The 19,083-nt window shown below is 37.9% G+C and overlaps 1 protein-coding gene across 3 annotated transcripts in view; it reads right to left on the bottom strand.

Moving 5' to 3' along the window:
* Positions 1–231: 231 nt before the first annotated feature.
* The window catches only part of PRKD1 (protein kinase D1), a 338,608-nt gene continuing 319,756 nt past the window's right edge, over positions 232–19,083 (bottom strand). For all 3 annotated transcript variants that reach the window (XM_086710009.1, XM_086710010.1, XM_086710011.1), the window contains 2 exons: positions 2,004–2,089; positions 232–1,208 (listed from right to left, as the gene is read on the bottom strand). In XM_086710009.1, coding sequence (XP_086566135.1) covers positions 990–1,208; positions 2,004–2,089 — 305 coding nt within the window. In that variant the 3' untranslated portion in view covers positions 232–989. The remainder of the gene's footprint in view (positions 1,209–2,003; positions 2,090–19,083) is intronic.

Raw genomic sequence — 19,083 nt, 5'->3', positions numbered from 1 at the left:
TTGGCTTTGGTCATTTTTCCCTTCCAGAGCTCTTTTTTTTTCTATTGAAACCAGATGACATGAAAGACAGAAATGCTTCATTACACCTTGAAACATACTTTTGAGCTTCAGAGTAGTTACAGCCAAATTCTAAAGCATGAGACTTTTTCTGCTTTTTGAGCAAACACCTCCACTCCTAAATGGCCCGAAAACACTAGTGTGGATTACAAATTCAGTCAGATGGACACACACTTTGACAAGAATATTTATTTGTTATTACTGAAAAATACATAAAGACGAAAGGTTGCTTAGCTTCTGATTTTCCACAGTACAGAGGATATTGCAAGAAAGGGGGAAATATCTGTTATATACGGCGGTTTACATTTCTAAGGCATTTAGGCTTATAAGTAGTAGGTGCACCTAGGTCCACTTACTTGAGTTTAAACATACTGAGGCACACCAGGCAGGCAAAGGATTTCAAACTATACAGGAAACTCTTTCATGCACTTGTGTCTAGGATCGTAAATCCATCTTCCATTCCCCCATCGCTTGTTTTTTCCACATGAGTTTTGGAGTTGTTCATAGAACTGGTAATAATCTACTCTTCAAGAGTTTGTTTATAATGACAGCGCCAATGGGGCACACGGGACAGAACTATTGCATGGACAGGTTCTGTAGACTCTTACCAAATTGAGGCTCAGTAAGAAAAACACCGATTTGCAAAGGCACAGTGGAGACAGGTTTAATGCATTAAATACAACATGAATCATTCACAATAACAAGTTTAGTGTTTCAGGGAACTTTTGTTAATACAACACAGTTGGTCACACAAAATACAAATGCTTCTGTTGATTTGTCTTGGCAACTCAGATACATCAACAGTGCTAACAGTTTAACAGCTTTGTTCTCATCTGACAGAAAATAATGGCAGTTCTGCAAGGCAAATGTTAAACCTGACCGTATGTATTTATTAATTCCACAGTGTTTTGACAGATTAGAGGGGACGGAACTCAGAGGATGCTGACACGCTCACTGAGGGCTTTCATCTCTGTTTCTTCAGCGTCAGGACTGTCACTGTGGCTAGCACTGGGATTGATCAGGTGCTCAGGGTACTGCAGCCCCTGCTCGCCAGCGTACTGCTCCCACCGCAGGTCGTCACTTTCGTGGGTGATGTAGCGTTCCCCGATTTTGCACTCAAGCTCTCGCAAATCTAACCAGGTCTGATAATCCTGAGGAAGGAATTCCAAAACATTACCATGGAAACGATGAAAACTCATTAAAATACTGTCTCATTTGTTGTCAGTACCCGCAACTGATGAGTTACCCTTTTTCCTTCCACTCTATCAGTGCCCTGTCTTTCCATCAGGCACCCTGAAGTGACGTCATCGGCAGCAAAGCCATCCTATTTGCCTAAACTATTGTGCATCAGGGGGTGGGCAATCAATGGTTGCGGCCAAGCAATTAGGAATACTGGTATTCCTTTGATATTTAAGGCCTACAAATAACCCTTCAGTATTTCACAGTATCATTTTTCTAAAGTTGAATGTGAAAATAAATATGTAAGAGAAAACAAACACACGCCTATATTTTATATTTGCCGTGCATTTGTTCCATGAATGTTAGCATAGGCTTTTAAAACACAGCTTGCAAAGGAGTACAGTGCATGACCAGATGGGCATCTGCTTGGACACTTCTCAGGATTACATATACAGATTTTCTTAAAATCTGGTCCTTGGAGTTTTACAACGACCCTTAGTTTTTTTTTTGTTTTTTTTTTTGGCACGTGTGCAAGGGCACGTATGTATGTGTGGTATATTTCTTCCCTGTCACATTTTCTTGGTAGAGAGATTAAGAAACACTAAATTGTTATTAAATCCTAAGAAGTTGCATGCATTTTGGCAAACAAACTGATGTAAGAAAACTTTTAATTAAGCATATAACAAAATATTTTACATATAATATTAAATCTCATCAATATTCAGAAGTTCATCTGATCAGGAAAATATCCAATAAATGATTTTTACCTGTAGCCAAGGGTGACTCAAGGTCTTATCCACGCTATAGCGCTTTCTCATTTTTACTTGCAGCAAGTTATTGATAAGATCAATGGCTGGAAAAAATTCAATTATTGATAAAAATGGATGACAAATATGGAATATATGCATAATTCATTTACAGTTTATTTCACATCCACTATTTCACAGTGTCAAATGCAGGACAGTGATAGCAAGCACTAGAACCTGAAGAAAATACCTCTTGAGAATTCTAAAACCTTGGCCTTCATTTTATTTTGGATGTTAAAAAATGAAATTGAAAATAGTTGTGGAGGAGGGAGTATGAGTCTTTTGTGAGTACAATGTAAATTTCTCTTCTAGTCTGTAATGCATTTTTCTAACGTAGGAGTTTTGTTTAAATATACATCATTTAACTGTTTCTTGTACTAAATGCAGAATGCAACTACTATTCAAGAGAAAGCATTTACTAATCTTGTTTTGTGTTTAAAGTTTAACTATACATAATGGGCTTCATAGTCTTGAATTAAATGACAGATATCTGGACACCAAATTAAAACGAACAAAATAAAACACAAAATGGGCCACAACTCAGGATAAACTTAGCCAATGACCCAATAGGAAAATACTTTTTTTTTTTTAATTTTTTTTTTCAACGTTTATTTATTTTTGGGACAGAGAGAGACAGAGCATGAACGGGGGAGGGGCAGAGAGAGAGGGAGACACAGAATCGGAAACAGGCGCCAGGCTCTGAGCTATCAGCCCAGAGCCCGACGCGGGGCTCGAACTCACGGACCGCGGGATCGTGACCTGGCTGAAGTCGGACGCTTAACCGACTGCGCCACCCAGGCGCCCCAGGAAAATACTTTTGGTTTCTCCTGTGTGCTTTTTAAAATATCCAATGAATTAGAATTATATCAGCCTTCCTTGTTTTCTAGGGGAAGACAGGAAAGGAATTTGTCTAACAAGAATGATTCTATGAGGTTAGAACCAGTCTCTCCAGCTTAGTACTCTGTCTCTGATTGGGACTCCCAACAGAGTGTAATTTAGGGGGGCAACAGTGATCCTTCTAGTTATCTAGTCTCCAAAGCATCTGAGTTACCTATACTTCATGTGACAGACTTTTCCCTCACCTTTGTAAAAATTGTATTTTCAGCCTAGATTATTAATAAGTCATTATTTATTAAATTCACTATTACACTTCCTATTCATTCTTGTAATAATTTGCCATATCTTTCATCTTAGCATTTTCTTCTCCAAAAAGAGCTTAGTGAAATCTGCCAAACCAATGGAAACATTCACATTTCACCGAAGTCAATTTCCACCTGTAACATACCCTGGTCATTATATTTCCTAAGAGATGGATCTTTCATCTCCAAATCTTAATCAAATAGGTAGCTGATATATAAAAATGCAAATTAACTCCCCAACTTCCCCAATCATCAAGTCCTGAATCAAGTGGCTTTGAGTCTATTGTATGGTTTACATCAGCCTGTATGGATCTGAAAATACAGGCTGCCACAGGAGTCCAGAGGCAACCTGGGACAAAGATTACTTCAAACAGAATGAATCCGAATCCTTTTCATTATCAGGAAAAGAGAAATGATTTCTACAGACATTTTTAAAAACTGTTTTATCTTTTATTGTTTATTTTGAGAGAGAGAGAGAGAGAGAGAGAGAGAGAGCGAGCGCGCGTCCGTGTGTGCTAGTGAGAGAGGAGCAGAAAGAGAGAAGGAGAGAGAGAATCCCAAGCAGGTTGCACACTATCAGGGCAGAGCCCAACAAGGGGCTCAATCCAACAAATGATGAGATCATGACCTGAGCCGAAATCAAGAGTCAGACGCTCAAATGACTGGACCACCCATGCACCACAAGAGAAACAATTTCTATAGTCTTTTGGTAACTTAGAGTTCTATCTCTCTGACACCAACACTACAAGTATTTGCATGCTTGAATGACCGTAGAATTAAACACTTAAGAATTCTGTGGAGAATTCTTGGAGAAAGTAAATGCGATAGCTCACATTTAAATGCTTTCTAGGCCGATACACTCTTGCCTTAGCTAGGATACCATAGGAAACACAGTACTTAGTACAATTTCAAACTCCAAGCATGTGTTCCCAGAGAGCTTTTGAAAGTATAGTTCTCTCAGTGAACTGTGTATTGGGCATGTGCTTTAAAACATCCATTCACATGATTTACTCACTGGTGAGTAAAGTGCACCTTCCGTTCTTGCTGCTGTGAACTCACAGAGCAAAAATGGAGGATGAGGGGAGACGGGAGAGCTTATGCACTACCGTAAGTGCGCCACAGCATTACGCTTCCCCAGACCCTGCAGGCAATAAATACATGTTATTAATTCACTCATTATGCTTTGAATTCTATAATTAGGAAGGTGGGAGTACAGTAACTCAACAAAAGGGCTGGTTTGTGCCCAAATGCACCCCAACAGTGAACCATACTGCCTAATGGGGAGGGAAGTACTGCCAGAGGAGAAACTGTAAGTTTCTGCAGGGAATGGAATATGTGGAGATGAAACATTTTTTCTGCTGAACGAAGCACCCACAGGCTGAGCACAGCCACAGTACCCAGGCGATGTGAAGAAACACAGCCAGATAATGGCAAGTACCCCCAAGAGAAAATAGTTTAGAAGCTAAGGACAGAATTAGAAGATTTGGGGCGCCTGGGTGGCGCAGTCGGTTAAGCGTCCGACTTCAACCAGGTCACGATCTCACAGTCCGTGAGTTCGAGCCCCGCGTCGGGCTCTGGGCTGATGGCTCGGAGCCTGGAGCCTGTTTCCGATTCTGTGTCTCCCTCTCTCTCTGCCCCTCGCCTGTTCATGCTCTGTCTCTCTCTGTCCCAAAAATAAATAAACGTTGAAAAAAAAAATTAAAAGAAGATTTATGTGTGTGCATATAAATTTGTGTGTTGATAAATATATTTTGTGGCTTTTGGTAGACAAAAACAAATATGGTTAACTTTAGGCACCTGGCTTTACTCTGAAAATAGGTCCATCATTAGTGTTTGAGAGCCCCATTCTACTCATTGCCCCTTCTGAACTCTTAAAACATCCTTTTTATTGATCACCTCATACAATCCAGCATTAACTATACCATCCAAAATGCCTTTCACGGAGTCCATTTTTAAGAGAAATTCTACAGCTTTTTCTTTTTTAACAATGTTCTCTGTATTGGTAATGTTCTTCACATGTGTCACTCATTCTTTAATCTGTTCATTCACCAAATCTGCCCTAACGAATTACTGTCGGCAATTGCTTAAGGAACAAAAAAGTAATGATAGAGTTCTGACCCCAAAACACTCCCAGCCTAGTTGCAAAGGCAAAATATGAGTGTGCATGCATGTACACACACTCACACACTGGAACATTCTGTGAATGTCTTTCAAAAACTAAGCAAAGGAGACAGGGAGCACGCTCCAGCAGTAGGAAACAGGAGTGAAGAAGCAGGCTGCGGTAGTAGCCTGGAAAGTCAGAAGGAAAAATGGCAAGCTGGCATAGCAGAGAAGAATGCCAGGGCCCAAGGTGGGAGGGAGAAAAAGAAGCTCCAGGCTCCCCAGAGCCCCACGAGGATCTGCAGCCCAAGAGGTCTCTGTAGCCCCATGAGAAAGGGATACTGGAGAAGCAGATCATATCTCAGAAAATCGTGGTACCCTGCACTTCCTTCCCTACATACGGCAAAAAGTGTATATCCAAATATCTGCCTGTCAAGAGTTGACGTTTATTGCCACATAGTGCTGGTCTCCACAGTTTTGGGCAATCAGCAGATGCCATTTTAAATAGCTGACATTGGTTAGGGCCAAAGCTATGCAGGAAATCCTCTACTCCCTTGGATTATATTTTTTGTTTCACACTTTCCTCCCCTTATCCTCTCAGTATGAGTACCCCCCATCCATCCCTGAAGAAAACAGGAGAAAAATAGGCAGTGGCTGATTTCTCTTTCTCTTTGCAGTAAATATGATATCAATTTTTTTTTTCAGAGACTGGTAGGATTATTTTGTGATTGTACTTGTCTATTTATTCTGGGAGTTAGCCTTTCTAATATTCTGAGGGTTTTGTTCTCTTACTCATGCTTAAACTCAATCCCTTCCTTCCCTATTATTAATAAATTGTCGGGGCACCTGGGTGGCTCAGTGGGTTAAGCATCCAACTTCAGCTCAGGTCATGACCCCACAGTTCGTGGGTTCGAGCCCTACGTCGGGGTCTGTGCTGACAGCTCAGAGCCTGGAGTCTGTTTCAGATTCTATGTCTCCCTCTCTCTGCCCCTCCCCTGTTCACGCTCTGTCTCTCTCTCAAGAATAAATAAACATTAAAAAAAAATTGTCTTAAATCCGAGTTCTCTAAACACTTTGAACAGCCACAGTGAGGCGAGGGATAGAAGCGGAAAAGTGTTCACATGTAGCCCAGGAGGCTGACCTATAACCTGTATAGTTGTTTTTTTTTTTTTTTTAATGTTTATTTATTTTTGAGAGAGACAGAACACGAGCAGGGGAGGGGCAGAGAGAGAGGGACACACAGAATTCAAAGCAGGCTCCAGGCTCTGAGCTGTCAGCACAGAGACTGACACGGGGCTCAAACTCACGAACCCTGAGATCATGACTTGAGCCTAAGTCAAACGCTTAACTCACTGAGCCACCCAGGCGCCCTCTGTATAGTTTTCATAACTATTAAACATATGCTGGTTTCTACATTCTTAAAGGATGATATGACTGCCTATTTCACCGGTAGTTAATATCAAACTGAATGATAGTGCCACAGAAGTCTTGTGAAAGTAATTTTTCGAATAGAAATTCAAAGAAGACATTTATGATCTAATACTACCTGCACTCTCCTCCGTGAGCACTACGCATATAACCACTGGCTTCATACAGCAAAAGTGCAGCTCTTTCTGGCCATGCTACTTAAACTTACTAAGTTGCATTGTAAAACCTTCAAGAATTCTTTCTTGACCTTGGCATTAACAATCCCACAACAGAGGCAATGTGAGAAGTCTTTCCCTTTTCTTTGTTATTGGAAAATTTTAAACAATTGTACGGTTTAAATTTTCATTTTTAAAGAATCCCCTATCCTTCATGAGCAGAGTTTTGTGCTTTCTAAAATGTCTCTAGCCACGAATTCACACTAATGTTCCCTATAAATTAGAAAAAAAAGAAAAGAAAATGGTTGTTTTAAAGTGTATTTTGAGAGAGAGAGAGAGAGAGAGCGTGAGCAAGCAAGCAGGGGAAGAAAATCTGTTTTGTTTTTTTTTTTTTGAAGCCTAATTTTTTTTTTTTTTTTTTGCTACAGTAAACTCTTGGCTAACACAGTTACTCCCCCCGCTACTTCCTGTACAGCAATTTTTCTCATTGCCCCACCAGTTGAGAGACTAAAATGTCAGGAAAGCAAAAAAAATTTAATCAAACGTTCTCTTACAGAACTTTGAGCAGATGTTAGGACTGCTACAGTTCTGGGCAGCCTGTTTGCCAGGTGCACGAGTAATATCGGAACAAAACCAAAACTAAATACTATATGCAGGTGCTGAAGGAATTTATGTTTTAATATGAAAGGGAATGTTCCATCAGAGCGTTAATTGTATGGATTCCATTTTTTCTGCCATCAAAGTTCTGAATTATCTTCGCACCTGTAGGGACTATCTTGCAGTCATTCTGTATTTCAAAGCAAACACCACATGTAGGGACAGAATAGGTTCTCTGTATGTAGGAGGTAGATTTGCATAAGCCACTGCTAAGGCTAAACTGAATGACATCCAAAACCTGGAGAAAATCCTACCAAGTGAATAGAACTGGATATATGTGAATATATAATAGGTCCCTGGGGTCACACCTCTCAGCCATTTCCCAATTCCCATCTTGTGTTATTTCAGTAGAAGCCTGTCCTTCCCCCTACTCTTCCAACTAGATTTTAACTCCTTGAAGGTCACACAAATTATGTATTCATTTCTGCATGGAAGTTTCATAAATATTTAAAATAAAATGCATCACTCAGTGCATTAGGAAAATGCTTGCTAAACAGCGATTGGTAGACTGAATACATTAATTACACATATAAATGGCCATTTTCTCAGCTCTAAGTTTGAATATCCACATTATGTGCATACGGTTTGTTTATTTTGGCTAAACATATTCCTGGATGGTAAGACATCACAACACCATAAAATAGATCATAGGATCAGTGATTTCTATCAGAAAATCAGAATAACACTGAGAATATCTGCAATACAGCTCATGTTATTTTGCCACATTTATTTTATAGAAGAGAAATTACCCGTGAATTCCGTGGGCTGACCTCTTCTTTTCCAGAAACAGTACCTTTTTAAAATTTTGTCCGTACCGTCTTCTGTCCACCCGCAAATTATTCAGGTACAAATTTTCAAATTGGAAACCAAATCAGAACTATTATCCTAGTGGTGGGGCCATCATCTGTCAACCACTCAGCTCCCTGCCTTCAAGGAAGTGTTTTCTTTTTTCCTCTTCTATTCTGCCTCACTGCCTGTCACAGTGCTCAGTAGTTCTCTCGGTTTGCTTCATGCTGATGGTAAGTTGTGTGTTTATTTTAAAAATCGTTTTGCAACCCTTCACATTCCAGTTCTCAACCCAGCAAGCTGTTGCCCAGCAACACTAACTGGGACGCTCCTCTCGGGCTGAAACCAGAGGCTGCAGGCAGCAAACAAGGCCGCTGGAAATCATCATCTTACTCGTTCTGAGTCAATTACCGCAATCCAATGAAGTGCAAGACCTTTCGAGACTCAAGTTGGTATCTTTCCTTTTCCAGTTCTTTCCTCTGTAGAAAGTTACTCTATCAACGGTTATGCCTTTGCTTTACATTCAATTTCATTTCCCCTTGAAGACTGGAAACACAATCTCGGAAATCATGAATTGTTTAAATACAGCATACAACAGCCCTGAAAATGATGCTAAACTGATTCAAAATTTAAGGTAGAAATCAAAATATATTTACAGGACGCTAATCATGTGCAAAGTGGATTTTTTTTCCATTTTCACGGCACATTAAAATCCTTTGGAGAGATTTCTGTTTTTCTTCTTCTTCTTCTTCTTCTTCTTCTTCTTCTTCTTCTTCTTCTTCTTCTAATGCTAATACTCAAGCCACAGGTCAAGTGAAAATCTTTAAAGAGGGGCTTCCAGGCCTCGGTATCTTTAGAAGCACAAGTGTTGCTAGTGTGTGCAGCTGGAATTGAGAAGAACTCTGCCAAGGAGTGCTTCTCCGACTTCTACATGCATATAAATAATCCAGGGATTTTAAACTGAAGATTCTGATTCAGTAGATCTGGGGTAAGACCTGATTGTCTATATTCTAGTGGCTCCAAGGAGGAGCCTTAGACCACATTTTGAGTAGCAAGACACTAGAGGCAGGAGAACATTGATAGTAGTTAACAACTGGTTTAATATTGCCCCAAGGATCCCTGAAGAGATGGATGTAAACACAGAGAAAGGTACCCAAACATACAGATATGTGTCCTCAGCCCCTTCTGGTTTGGTAGTCTGCAAGGAGGACACAGAAAGGTTTTCAGATAGCTTTCACTCAGAGGATGCCAACAGGAAGAGCAAATGAATTGGATTACACAAATCAGTTCCAAAATAACTGCATCTGGAGCTCTGGGCCGTACTGGTATCATAACATTTAATAGGGACCAATGAAACGGAGTCCTCTTTTTAGGTCTCACTTCCCTAGCCCCCAAGGAAATGTCTAAGTACAGAACTGGAAAGCCTGGCTTATCAACAACATTCATGAGAAGGAATTCAGGTTCTAAATCTACAGTAAACATGAGTCTACCAAGTCAGTTGTGATTTTTATGCCATGCTGAAAGAAATGTGTTCTTTATCACGAGGAAGTGGTGGCTTCACTTTATACTTAACGAGACTTGTGGAACCTTGAGTGAGAACAGCTTTGGGGTTTGAAAAACAAAGATGAGAGTTTGGACCAGAGTGAACAGGAGGCTGAAGGAAAAGCTGATTGCCCAAGAGAAGAGATCAGGGGTGATATGATGGCTGCTTTTCAAACCTGAGATTAGCCTCTATTTGGAAAAAGGAGCAGGCTTGTTCTAACAGTGGGTAAAAACAGAGAGATTTTTGCTCATGGTGCCAGGGTCAAATTCAGAAGAAATAAGGGTCCTTGTGAAACCATTTTCTATCACTGAAGCAATTTAAGAATGTTCTGGATAATTACTCAGTATATTGGTATAATAGAGCAGTACAGGGGCTAAGTAAGATTTTTACCATGCCGTATTTTGAAATATTCTCTGTTGTCACTGTGGAATAAAGCAAACTTAACAGAATACTTAAACCTTTACTGTTGTTCTACCCTGACATTTCAGATGTCGTATTTCAACTCAACTACGATATAAATTCAGAAGCAAAATTTTAACTTTATAATTGGGATATGTAGGAAACATTTCAATTTGGATGGCACATAAACAGCTGATTTTTGAGCACTTATAGTGCCAATATTCTTTTTTTTTAATGCTAGTATTCTTGCTAAAACTTCTGAGTGGTTTTTCCCTATAAATGACCATTTGTTAAAGAAAACTCTGTCAATTTTATTTTACTTGCTCTCAAAATAAATGATTCATTTCCTGGAGGTACACCCTTTCAGATCATATCTCATTTGGATTTTGAAATATGTATGTATACATACACATACATACATAATAAAGAACTCACTCTATTAGAAGATTTTTAAAAATCATTGTGTGCCTTTGGTTGCTAATTTTAAACTTACTTACTATTATTGAATGAACTGCATGGCTTAAAAGAAAGTACACCAAGTAATTCCCGAATTTCAAGGAGAGATTATTAAATCCCAGTGGAAGTTTGAACCCACCTGATTCACTTTAGTTTACCAATCGTGATAGAATTTCCTGACAGTGAGTCAAGCATTTTAAAGCAGCTCACTGGCTAGCCGCTTCACATCTCTTCTGTGCTGTTATGTCTGACAGCGGTGCTAATATGTTGACAAATCAATCTATTCATTAATATTCAGCAGGCTTGCTAGATCTGCAAGCCTCATAAACTGTTACAAACACAGTTTAATTATTAAAATGACAATTGTCTTTCTTTTGTTTCCTATACCATTGGACTTCTGGGTCTCATCTACCCGAGGCTTATTTTCAATGGGGTTGTTTTTTTGTTTTGAACAATATGTAGTGCAAGAGGGGCCTACAGCTGGTTCCTTTTCATGGCAAAGTGCTACTTCCAACTTAAGTGTTTAGCGTTCTGGAACACTGTTGGATTTTGAAACCATACCATGTGGTATTCTTGGTGCAAGGCTTTTATTTAGCTTTGCTTTGTGTTTGTACTGGCTGCATTTTTCATCTTCAATTTCTGGGAGAAAAACACACTTGTGACCAATTTTATTTGAATTAACCACATTGAATGATAAAAATTGCTTTAAATGTAAAATTTAGATGCTTTGATAAATTTAGCGGTGTATTATGATAGCCATTCTATGACTTGAGATGCCATATATTCTACACTGTTCATAAATGTCAGCACAGGATTGAGACCAACTGGCAGAATAAATTGTGACTATGTCTATCAGGGAAAGGAGGATGCAGAAATACTAACACTGAGGCTATTCGAGCAGAAAAGAACCTATGTCACTGGTGCATCATCATGATTTAATAATCTTGAACTGAAGATAAGCTATAGGATTAATGCAAGGGGTATTCCTCCCACCCCCATTTTTATATATGGGATGTCAAGGCTTTGTGTCAGCTCTTAATTCTTCATAATGCACACTAACCACGTGCTTCTAAAGCTGAGCAGTAACAACACAGCAGGTGACTTGAGAATAGGTGCTTCTTCAGACGTCACCTGTGAATGCAGAATATGATCTCTATCTGCGGGGGCTGGGGACTCATTGTGCAACAGTTTCCAAGGTTGCCTCTGTGTTGATTACTGCCTGTTTGTCTCCCTAATGTCACATAAAGGAATATCAAAACTCAGAAGAAAAAAAAATAGTAATTTCTCTGGTGGTCTTCATGGTTTATTACTGACCTTCCTCAAATTGTGTCTCTAATTGAACACATCAATTCAAGGTGATGATGGAAATGTAATTTTTACTCTAACAGATGCTTTCCCATTGCTGCAGGTTTGTCGGTGTTCTGGCAAGATGATCTGCCCTGGCACAAGTTTTATCTCACTTTACCAGCTGTCCAGCCACCACTTGTCTTCTTCCTCTAAGAGTAAACTCTTGGGAAAACAAAAGCTGCCTACTAAAGTTATATACAAAAAAGAATGGTTTAAGATGTATGCGATGATTCTGAGCAACTGAAGGAATGTAGGAGAAAAGAATTTGACTTTCACACTTAATAATTCTCCTTTGTGTGGGCATAAGTTGAGACAGTGGAGGTTACATCTTCTTCATCTGCCCAGTTATGATGCCGGACTGGTATTACAGAAAAGGAAACATAACCCTTACTCTCCGGTGAATAACACTTACATATACAATATATATGCATATATACGTATACATACATACATACATATATGTATGTATGTATACGTATATGTGCATATATATGTATGTGTGCATATATATACATATATGTATATATGTATATGTATATATGTGTATATACATATATGTATATATGTATATGTATATATGTGTATATACATATGCATACGTATATACGTATATATATACATATACGTACATATGTATACATATATATGTATATATATATGTATACATGTACGTATATGTGTATATATACGTATACATATACATATATGTATATATGTATATGTATATATATACATGTATATACATATATATACATATATATTTACGTATATATACGTATATGTGCATATATACATATATATGTACGTATATATACGTGTGTGTGTGTATTTTAAGTGTATTTTAAAATTTTAAGTGTAATGTGTATGTGTGTGTGTATATATATATATATATATATATATATATATACTTAAAATACACTTAAAATTTTAGACATTTTTCAACCAGGCACAGAAGAATTATAGTTATATAGAAGGTAGTACTCCATTTATTCCTGGAGCCTTATTTTCCCCCATGTACTTCCATTCACTTTTATTATTTTTTAATGAAAGTATTGTATGCATCTGGTAAAATATCTAAATCAATTGGTAAAAAGAGTTCAAAATAAAAAATAAAAACCTCACATCTCATTATGGTTTTAACTACTTAAAAAATGTCTTCTGATTAGCTTTAAACCAGTGCCACTCAGAGGAGGTTCATGGATCAGTACTGATCTGTGAACTGTTTACTGGTCTACAATGAAAGAGGTATAGAAAGTAAGATTAAGTCTGTGGGAACTTTTATAGCAAATTGATATTGCTGTCATATTTTTTTTAATTTTATTTGATAAACTGGTAAAATAAACTGGTCCATATGTCTGGAAATTAAGATAATATAAAACTGGTCTGTCACCACAGAGTTTGAGAAGAACCACCTTAAAATACAAATCAAAACAGGGGTGCCTGGGTGGCTCAGTCCATTAAGTCCAACTTCGGCTTAGGTCACTATCGCATGGTTTGTGAGTTCGAGTCCCGTGTTGGGCTCTGTGCTGACAGCTCAGAGCCTGGAGCCTGCTTTGGATTCTGTGTCTCCCTCTTTCTCTGCCTCTCCCCGCAACTTGCACTTTCTCTCTCTCCCTCTCTCTCTCTCTCTTAAGTAAATAAACATTAAAACAAAATTAAAACAAAACAAAACAAACATAGATTCCTTTCCATTAAGGACAATGAATCATTTTATTCCAGGTTTCTCTATTGTACTGACCTTATTCCCCCAATTAATTAGGTTGTCTTAAAATAATGTACCAGCCAGCTCTGTAATTTAGAACACTGCCTGGCATACAATATGGATATGTATACATATACATACGTATACATATGGATATGTTTTATTCAGAAGTATTAACTTAACATTAAATTATACATTAAGCCATACAGTAAATATGTATAACTCAGTCCATTCACCTAAGCAGAATCCTAAATGAACCCCGTGGAAGTTATGGCTCTTCCAGCTCTCTTCACCTCTTCTCTATTCTCCTCCTCAGCATTGTAGATGTTTCATTATTTACATTCGTTTGCATAAGTATAATAAAGTCAGACATGCTTGCTCTTAGGGTTATCTAAAATTTTGAATCAATAAGCAATATGTGGGATAATTTATATGTAACTATTATGAATTATGAGATTATAACCCCTGCCACCTATACCCTATAATATCAAATTTCCAAACCTACATCCACTCAAAGAAGAATTGTCATGCGTCAAGAGGATTCTCTTTTCCTACATTCCTTCAACTGCACAAAGCGCAAAATCATAACACCTATGTTAGTTTCTTCTTTATTATACATAACTTGGTTATACAACTTTCTGTATTTCCTGGAGTTTACATGTTTTCTTCTTTATTCTTGACAAAAGAAACTGGTCAAAAAGCTTTTTCTATTCTTGCTACCTTCATGGCAATCAATACTGAAATACATTTAACATTTGAAATAAATCACATGTCCTGATAGTAAATATCTGAGAAAGAAAATGCAAATGCAAAAAGAGGTTAGGAATTAGAGAGGGATTTTATAATTTATTTAAATAGAAATATTGGGAATTTATTTAAGACTTTCTTGAGAGCACTGTTCAGCTATCAGGTCTTTCAGAGGATCAGGGCTCTGAAGCAGTGTTTCTGAAAGTGTGATCCACGGACTTCTTACATTCTCAGCACAGGATTGCAGTTTATAGGGGTGGGGCCAGGGAATCTCCACTTTTAACTAGCTCCTCTGATTAAATGTTGGCATGCTAAAGTTAAAAAATGCTTACTACAGACTTAGAGCTAGACTATGACAGATTGAAAATAAGCCATACTCGAGAAGGTTCTTTGGCAAAATTATTAGAAATCACTTGCCTTGCAAATATTTCCATGTTCTATTAGCTAGTTTTTCCATTTCCCATATCTATGCCCTACACCCCTGGTATCTACTTCTTAAGTCATAGACAGAGCCTTGTTTGCAATTTTCTGATGTTTTGACAATGTCCATCCAAGATTCGACCTTATTATTATACCACATGTGACAAACATGGAGAATAGCCTGGTCTGTCTCTTGCTCTTTTGGAATTGCTAAAAATGCAATGAATGGAAGGGCATATTGATACATGATCAAGTAAGGCATAATTTTCCTTAGTTTCATCTGATTATCTAAAAACGTTTAAGTGAACATGGGCTGCTCTTTCCATAAGATACAGTAAATTTGCCTAATTAAGTAAATATTTTAAAGTAAGTGTGCAAGTCCTTTCAAGGAACTAAGAAAGGTCATAGGAAGGATGTGTTAAAGGCCAAACTGAACCTAGTATGTGATAAAGCTAGAGGTGGGAGTGAGGCCATGTGTAATCATTGATAGGTAACAATGGACTAACTGGAGGATGTCAAATGGCCATCTGGTAATCACTAAGATGAAATGAAACAAGGCGTAATACACAACACTGGCTTAGAATGAATTGAAACGTCCTCAAACTCCCATCCCATGATTACCTAAAGTCTCCTCTTGTGTAATTATTTGTAATCATATGATTCATTCTGGAGTGTTTTATTGTATACATGCATTCTTATTTAGTTATATTTGTATAACTGTGTTAATAATGTGTCTTTGGTTATACATATAAGTAACTATATATGAGTATAGTTAAATGTATGTTTAGTTACATATATAAATTTGTATAATTATACACACATTTGTGTGTATAACTAAATACCTATATACGGACAGACATGTAGATAGATCATGTAAAGTGACTGGAAAATAGAAAGTGTTCATTATATTTAAGGTAATCCAGCTATGACAGTCACTGTGCTAAGCACTTTCCAGTGCAATTTCATTTAATTCTTAAAATAACCCCATGAGTTAGGAATTACTGTCACCATACTTCAGACAAGAAAACTGAGACCTAAGAGTTAATAAGGAAGTTGGATGAGGTCACCAATACACTAAGTGGAAGAGCTCTCAACTCAGGGCGTTATCACAACATGATCTTGTTTCCCTGTATTTTTAGATGTTATTAAAAACTGTGTTGCTACTGTAGCTCTAAGCTAGTGAAAGCATATTAAAAATTTAATGTGACAGCATGGCAAAATCCATTAGAAGGATAATCAAGAGGCTGTAAATGTAGTAGATAAGAGCATCTATGTTGGAGCCAGCTGACAGGATTTGCACCCTGGCCCCACTCAGGAAAGCCACTTAACCCTCGGCGCCTGCACTGCCTCATCTTTCAAATGGAAACAATTATAGTATCTTCTCAAAGGTTGGAGATGATTAAATATGTTCATATATGTAAAGTGTTTAAATAGTGCTTGGCTATAATGCAAATGTTATAGAAGTGTTAGCTGCTATGGTTTTTTTTCTTTGAAGATTTAATTTTATTATCCCCATTTTTCCTGTAACAATTGCTGAGTTAGGTTTTCCTAAAAGTCTTCTCATTTTTCAAATCATACCTTGATTCACAAAAAAATATTTTGATAATGGACATCTATTAATGCTTTTGTGTTTGTTTTTGGCCTAGTATCTCTTCCCTGCAGGAACTTACTCTCTCCAAACTGGAGAGGCTCTCCATCATCCATATGGCCAATCAAAGCCAGGTTCCTGTGGTGACAGTGTGATTGTTCCCGGAGTATTACGGGATTTAAGCAGAGCCAATCAGTGCCCCTTTCAGAGAACGTATGGCTACTGATAAGTAATTACTCTTCCGTTCTGAGATCATATACAATGAGCAGCATGTAAGCCGGGGGCTGACGGGGGATCACTTTGCACCACATGAAGAATCCACCTGAGAGGGAAGCCATGATAAAGCAAAGCAGAGATGATGAGAGATGGAGAAATATGACGCTGAACCACCAGATCCACATAGATGAGGTTCACCATTTGGACTTCCCCGTTGTGTGAGTCAATAAACTATCTTCTGCCTAAGTTAGTTATAGGTTTCTATTATTTGCACACAAGAGACCTAGTTCCCTGCTAAATTACTAATCAGCACATCGCCAGAATGCCAGTACTCTGCTTATTACACTATCACAGCAAAAATAATGAATGACTTTAAAACATTCCCTTATAGATTCCTAAATATCAAGGCATTAAGAAATAAGCACCCTTTGGTGTACAAGTATCTATGCTATAAACAATGGAGACAAATAATTTGAAGTCCAAGCCCTGCCACTGTTTGACTTTGAGCAAGTCACTCAACGTTTCTGGTTTTCTCTACGACAGAGACTAAAACAAGCTACATACTGGAGGACTGTTGTGATGTTCAAATGGTACGATGAGAGCTCCACCACTTCAATATATAGGACTATATTATATCAAGTCCATGTCTACACTAACAGAAAAATAAATGCATGACACAGGAATTTTTTCATTCTGACACATCTATGTATGTTACAAAGACCTTACAACTTTCTTTTTTCTTTTTCTTTTTCATGCCAAGAAAACACACACATACACACACACACACACACACACATACACACACACACACAACTACCAATATGTCTGAAGAATACTTTGGAAGCATGCACATCAGTTTGCATATAATTTCTAAAATTATACAATCACTTCTTGGTTACCCGCCAGAGCAGTTGCTTAGCTTAGTGCTCTCCTATCTTCCCTCCTAAATCCAAGTCCTTGGTTCACCCCACACCTGCCTGTATAGATGCTTTTCACATCCTTTATCTCATTCAGTCTCTGTTACCAACTCATTATATAGGCAGGGATCATTATCCTGATTTACAGATGAGGAATTGAAGCTCAAAGAAGGTTAAGTGATGGCTAATTAGAATGGCAGATAGGACCACAACTCAAGCCACTGGACTGTTGATTCTTACCTTTGATTTTTGAGTCACTGAGGGGCTTCGATTTTTATTTCCTCGTATCTAGATTTTTAGTGATTCTGGCAAGGTTTAAAGTATATGGAGACTAAAAATTTACTATTATCAGTTGTGACCATCCTTTGCCAATACTAGTTTCCTTGTGTATTTCTCAGATCCTACGTGCTTAAAATTGCATGGTCCCAGCTCCTGTTACAACTTTTTGTGAGGGAATTGTTTGTTCTCAACAATAGTGGGACAGACTTGGGGCCTGTCCTTTTTACCTAGCCTAATTACTTTTGTAACACCTCAGCTAATACTATGACATAATTTCACTTTTTCTTTATATTCAACTATTAGTACTGTTCATATACCAGCAACTAGGTAACTCATTTCCCATCCAGGGCAGCAATTGGCAAATAGTACAACTCTTGTGCCTCAAAGGCAAGGATGAGTCAGAGGAAGATACTGAGGAGAGAGGCCAGTCCCTCTCAATTCCCAAACTGATTTAGAAAGGTGAAGTTCTGTCTCAGCTGGTCTCTATATCACTTTGTCTGAGTGATATGAAATTTTTAGCACTTAGAAATATCTGTAGCCAAGTAAAATATGTACTTCCTGGTCAAATATAAATGCCTTTTAAATTTCCCATGTAATTCTCTTTCTCAAATGCTGTATCTCTTTCTTTGCAATTTTTAGTGACTGGCCTAAATTTCATCTCCTCTGAAAATGCAATTCTGACTAGTCAAGTCCACAGTGATTCTTTCTCCTTTGAACTTGGCATCTCTCCATTTAGCTTCAAGTTCTTTAAAGAGTATTTTATTTTTGTCCTTTTCTTTCATGTTACCTAGTGTGTGTGTGTGTGTGTGTGTGTGTGTGTGTGTATGTGTGTGTGTGTCTATATATATCTATATCTATCTATCTATCCACATATATATTTGTGATTTCCCAAAAGAGTTTCTTGAGCCATTAATATCTAGGTCTCTGGCCTCTATTATCAGTGATAATTAAACATTCACAATCTATAGCTATTTGTTTCTGCCCTAAATAGGTTATATCTAACAGCTAGGCCAGGACATTTCCGTTGTATCAGAGACCAAGCATCATTTATTCTACTACTTCAAGAAAAAGTACTACACTACTCCCAGAAAAAAAAAAAAAATTTAAATGTGAGGCAGTTTACCCAATGCTCTATTCCTGCATAACAGGAAAACATGACTAG

This window comes from Puma concolor, chromosome B3, assembly GCF_028749965.1.
Source record: "Puma concolor isolate L17-30 chromosome B3, mPumCon1.1.hap2, whole genome shotgun sequence".
Lineage (NCBI taxonomy): Eukaryota > Metazoa > Chordata > Mammalia > Carnivora > Felidae > Puma > Puma concolor.
This window is presented reverse-complemented; position numbering and strand designations above follow the sequence as displayed.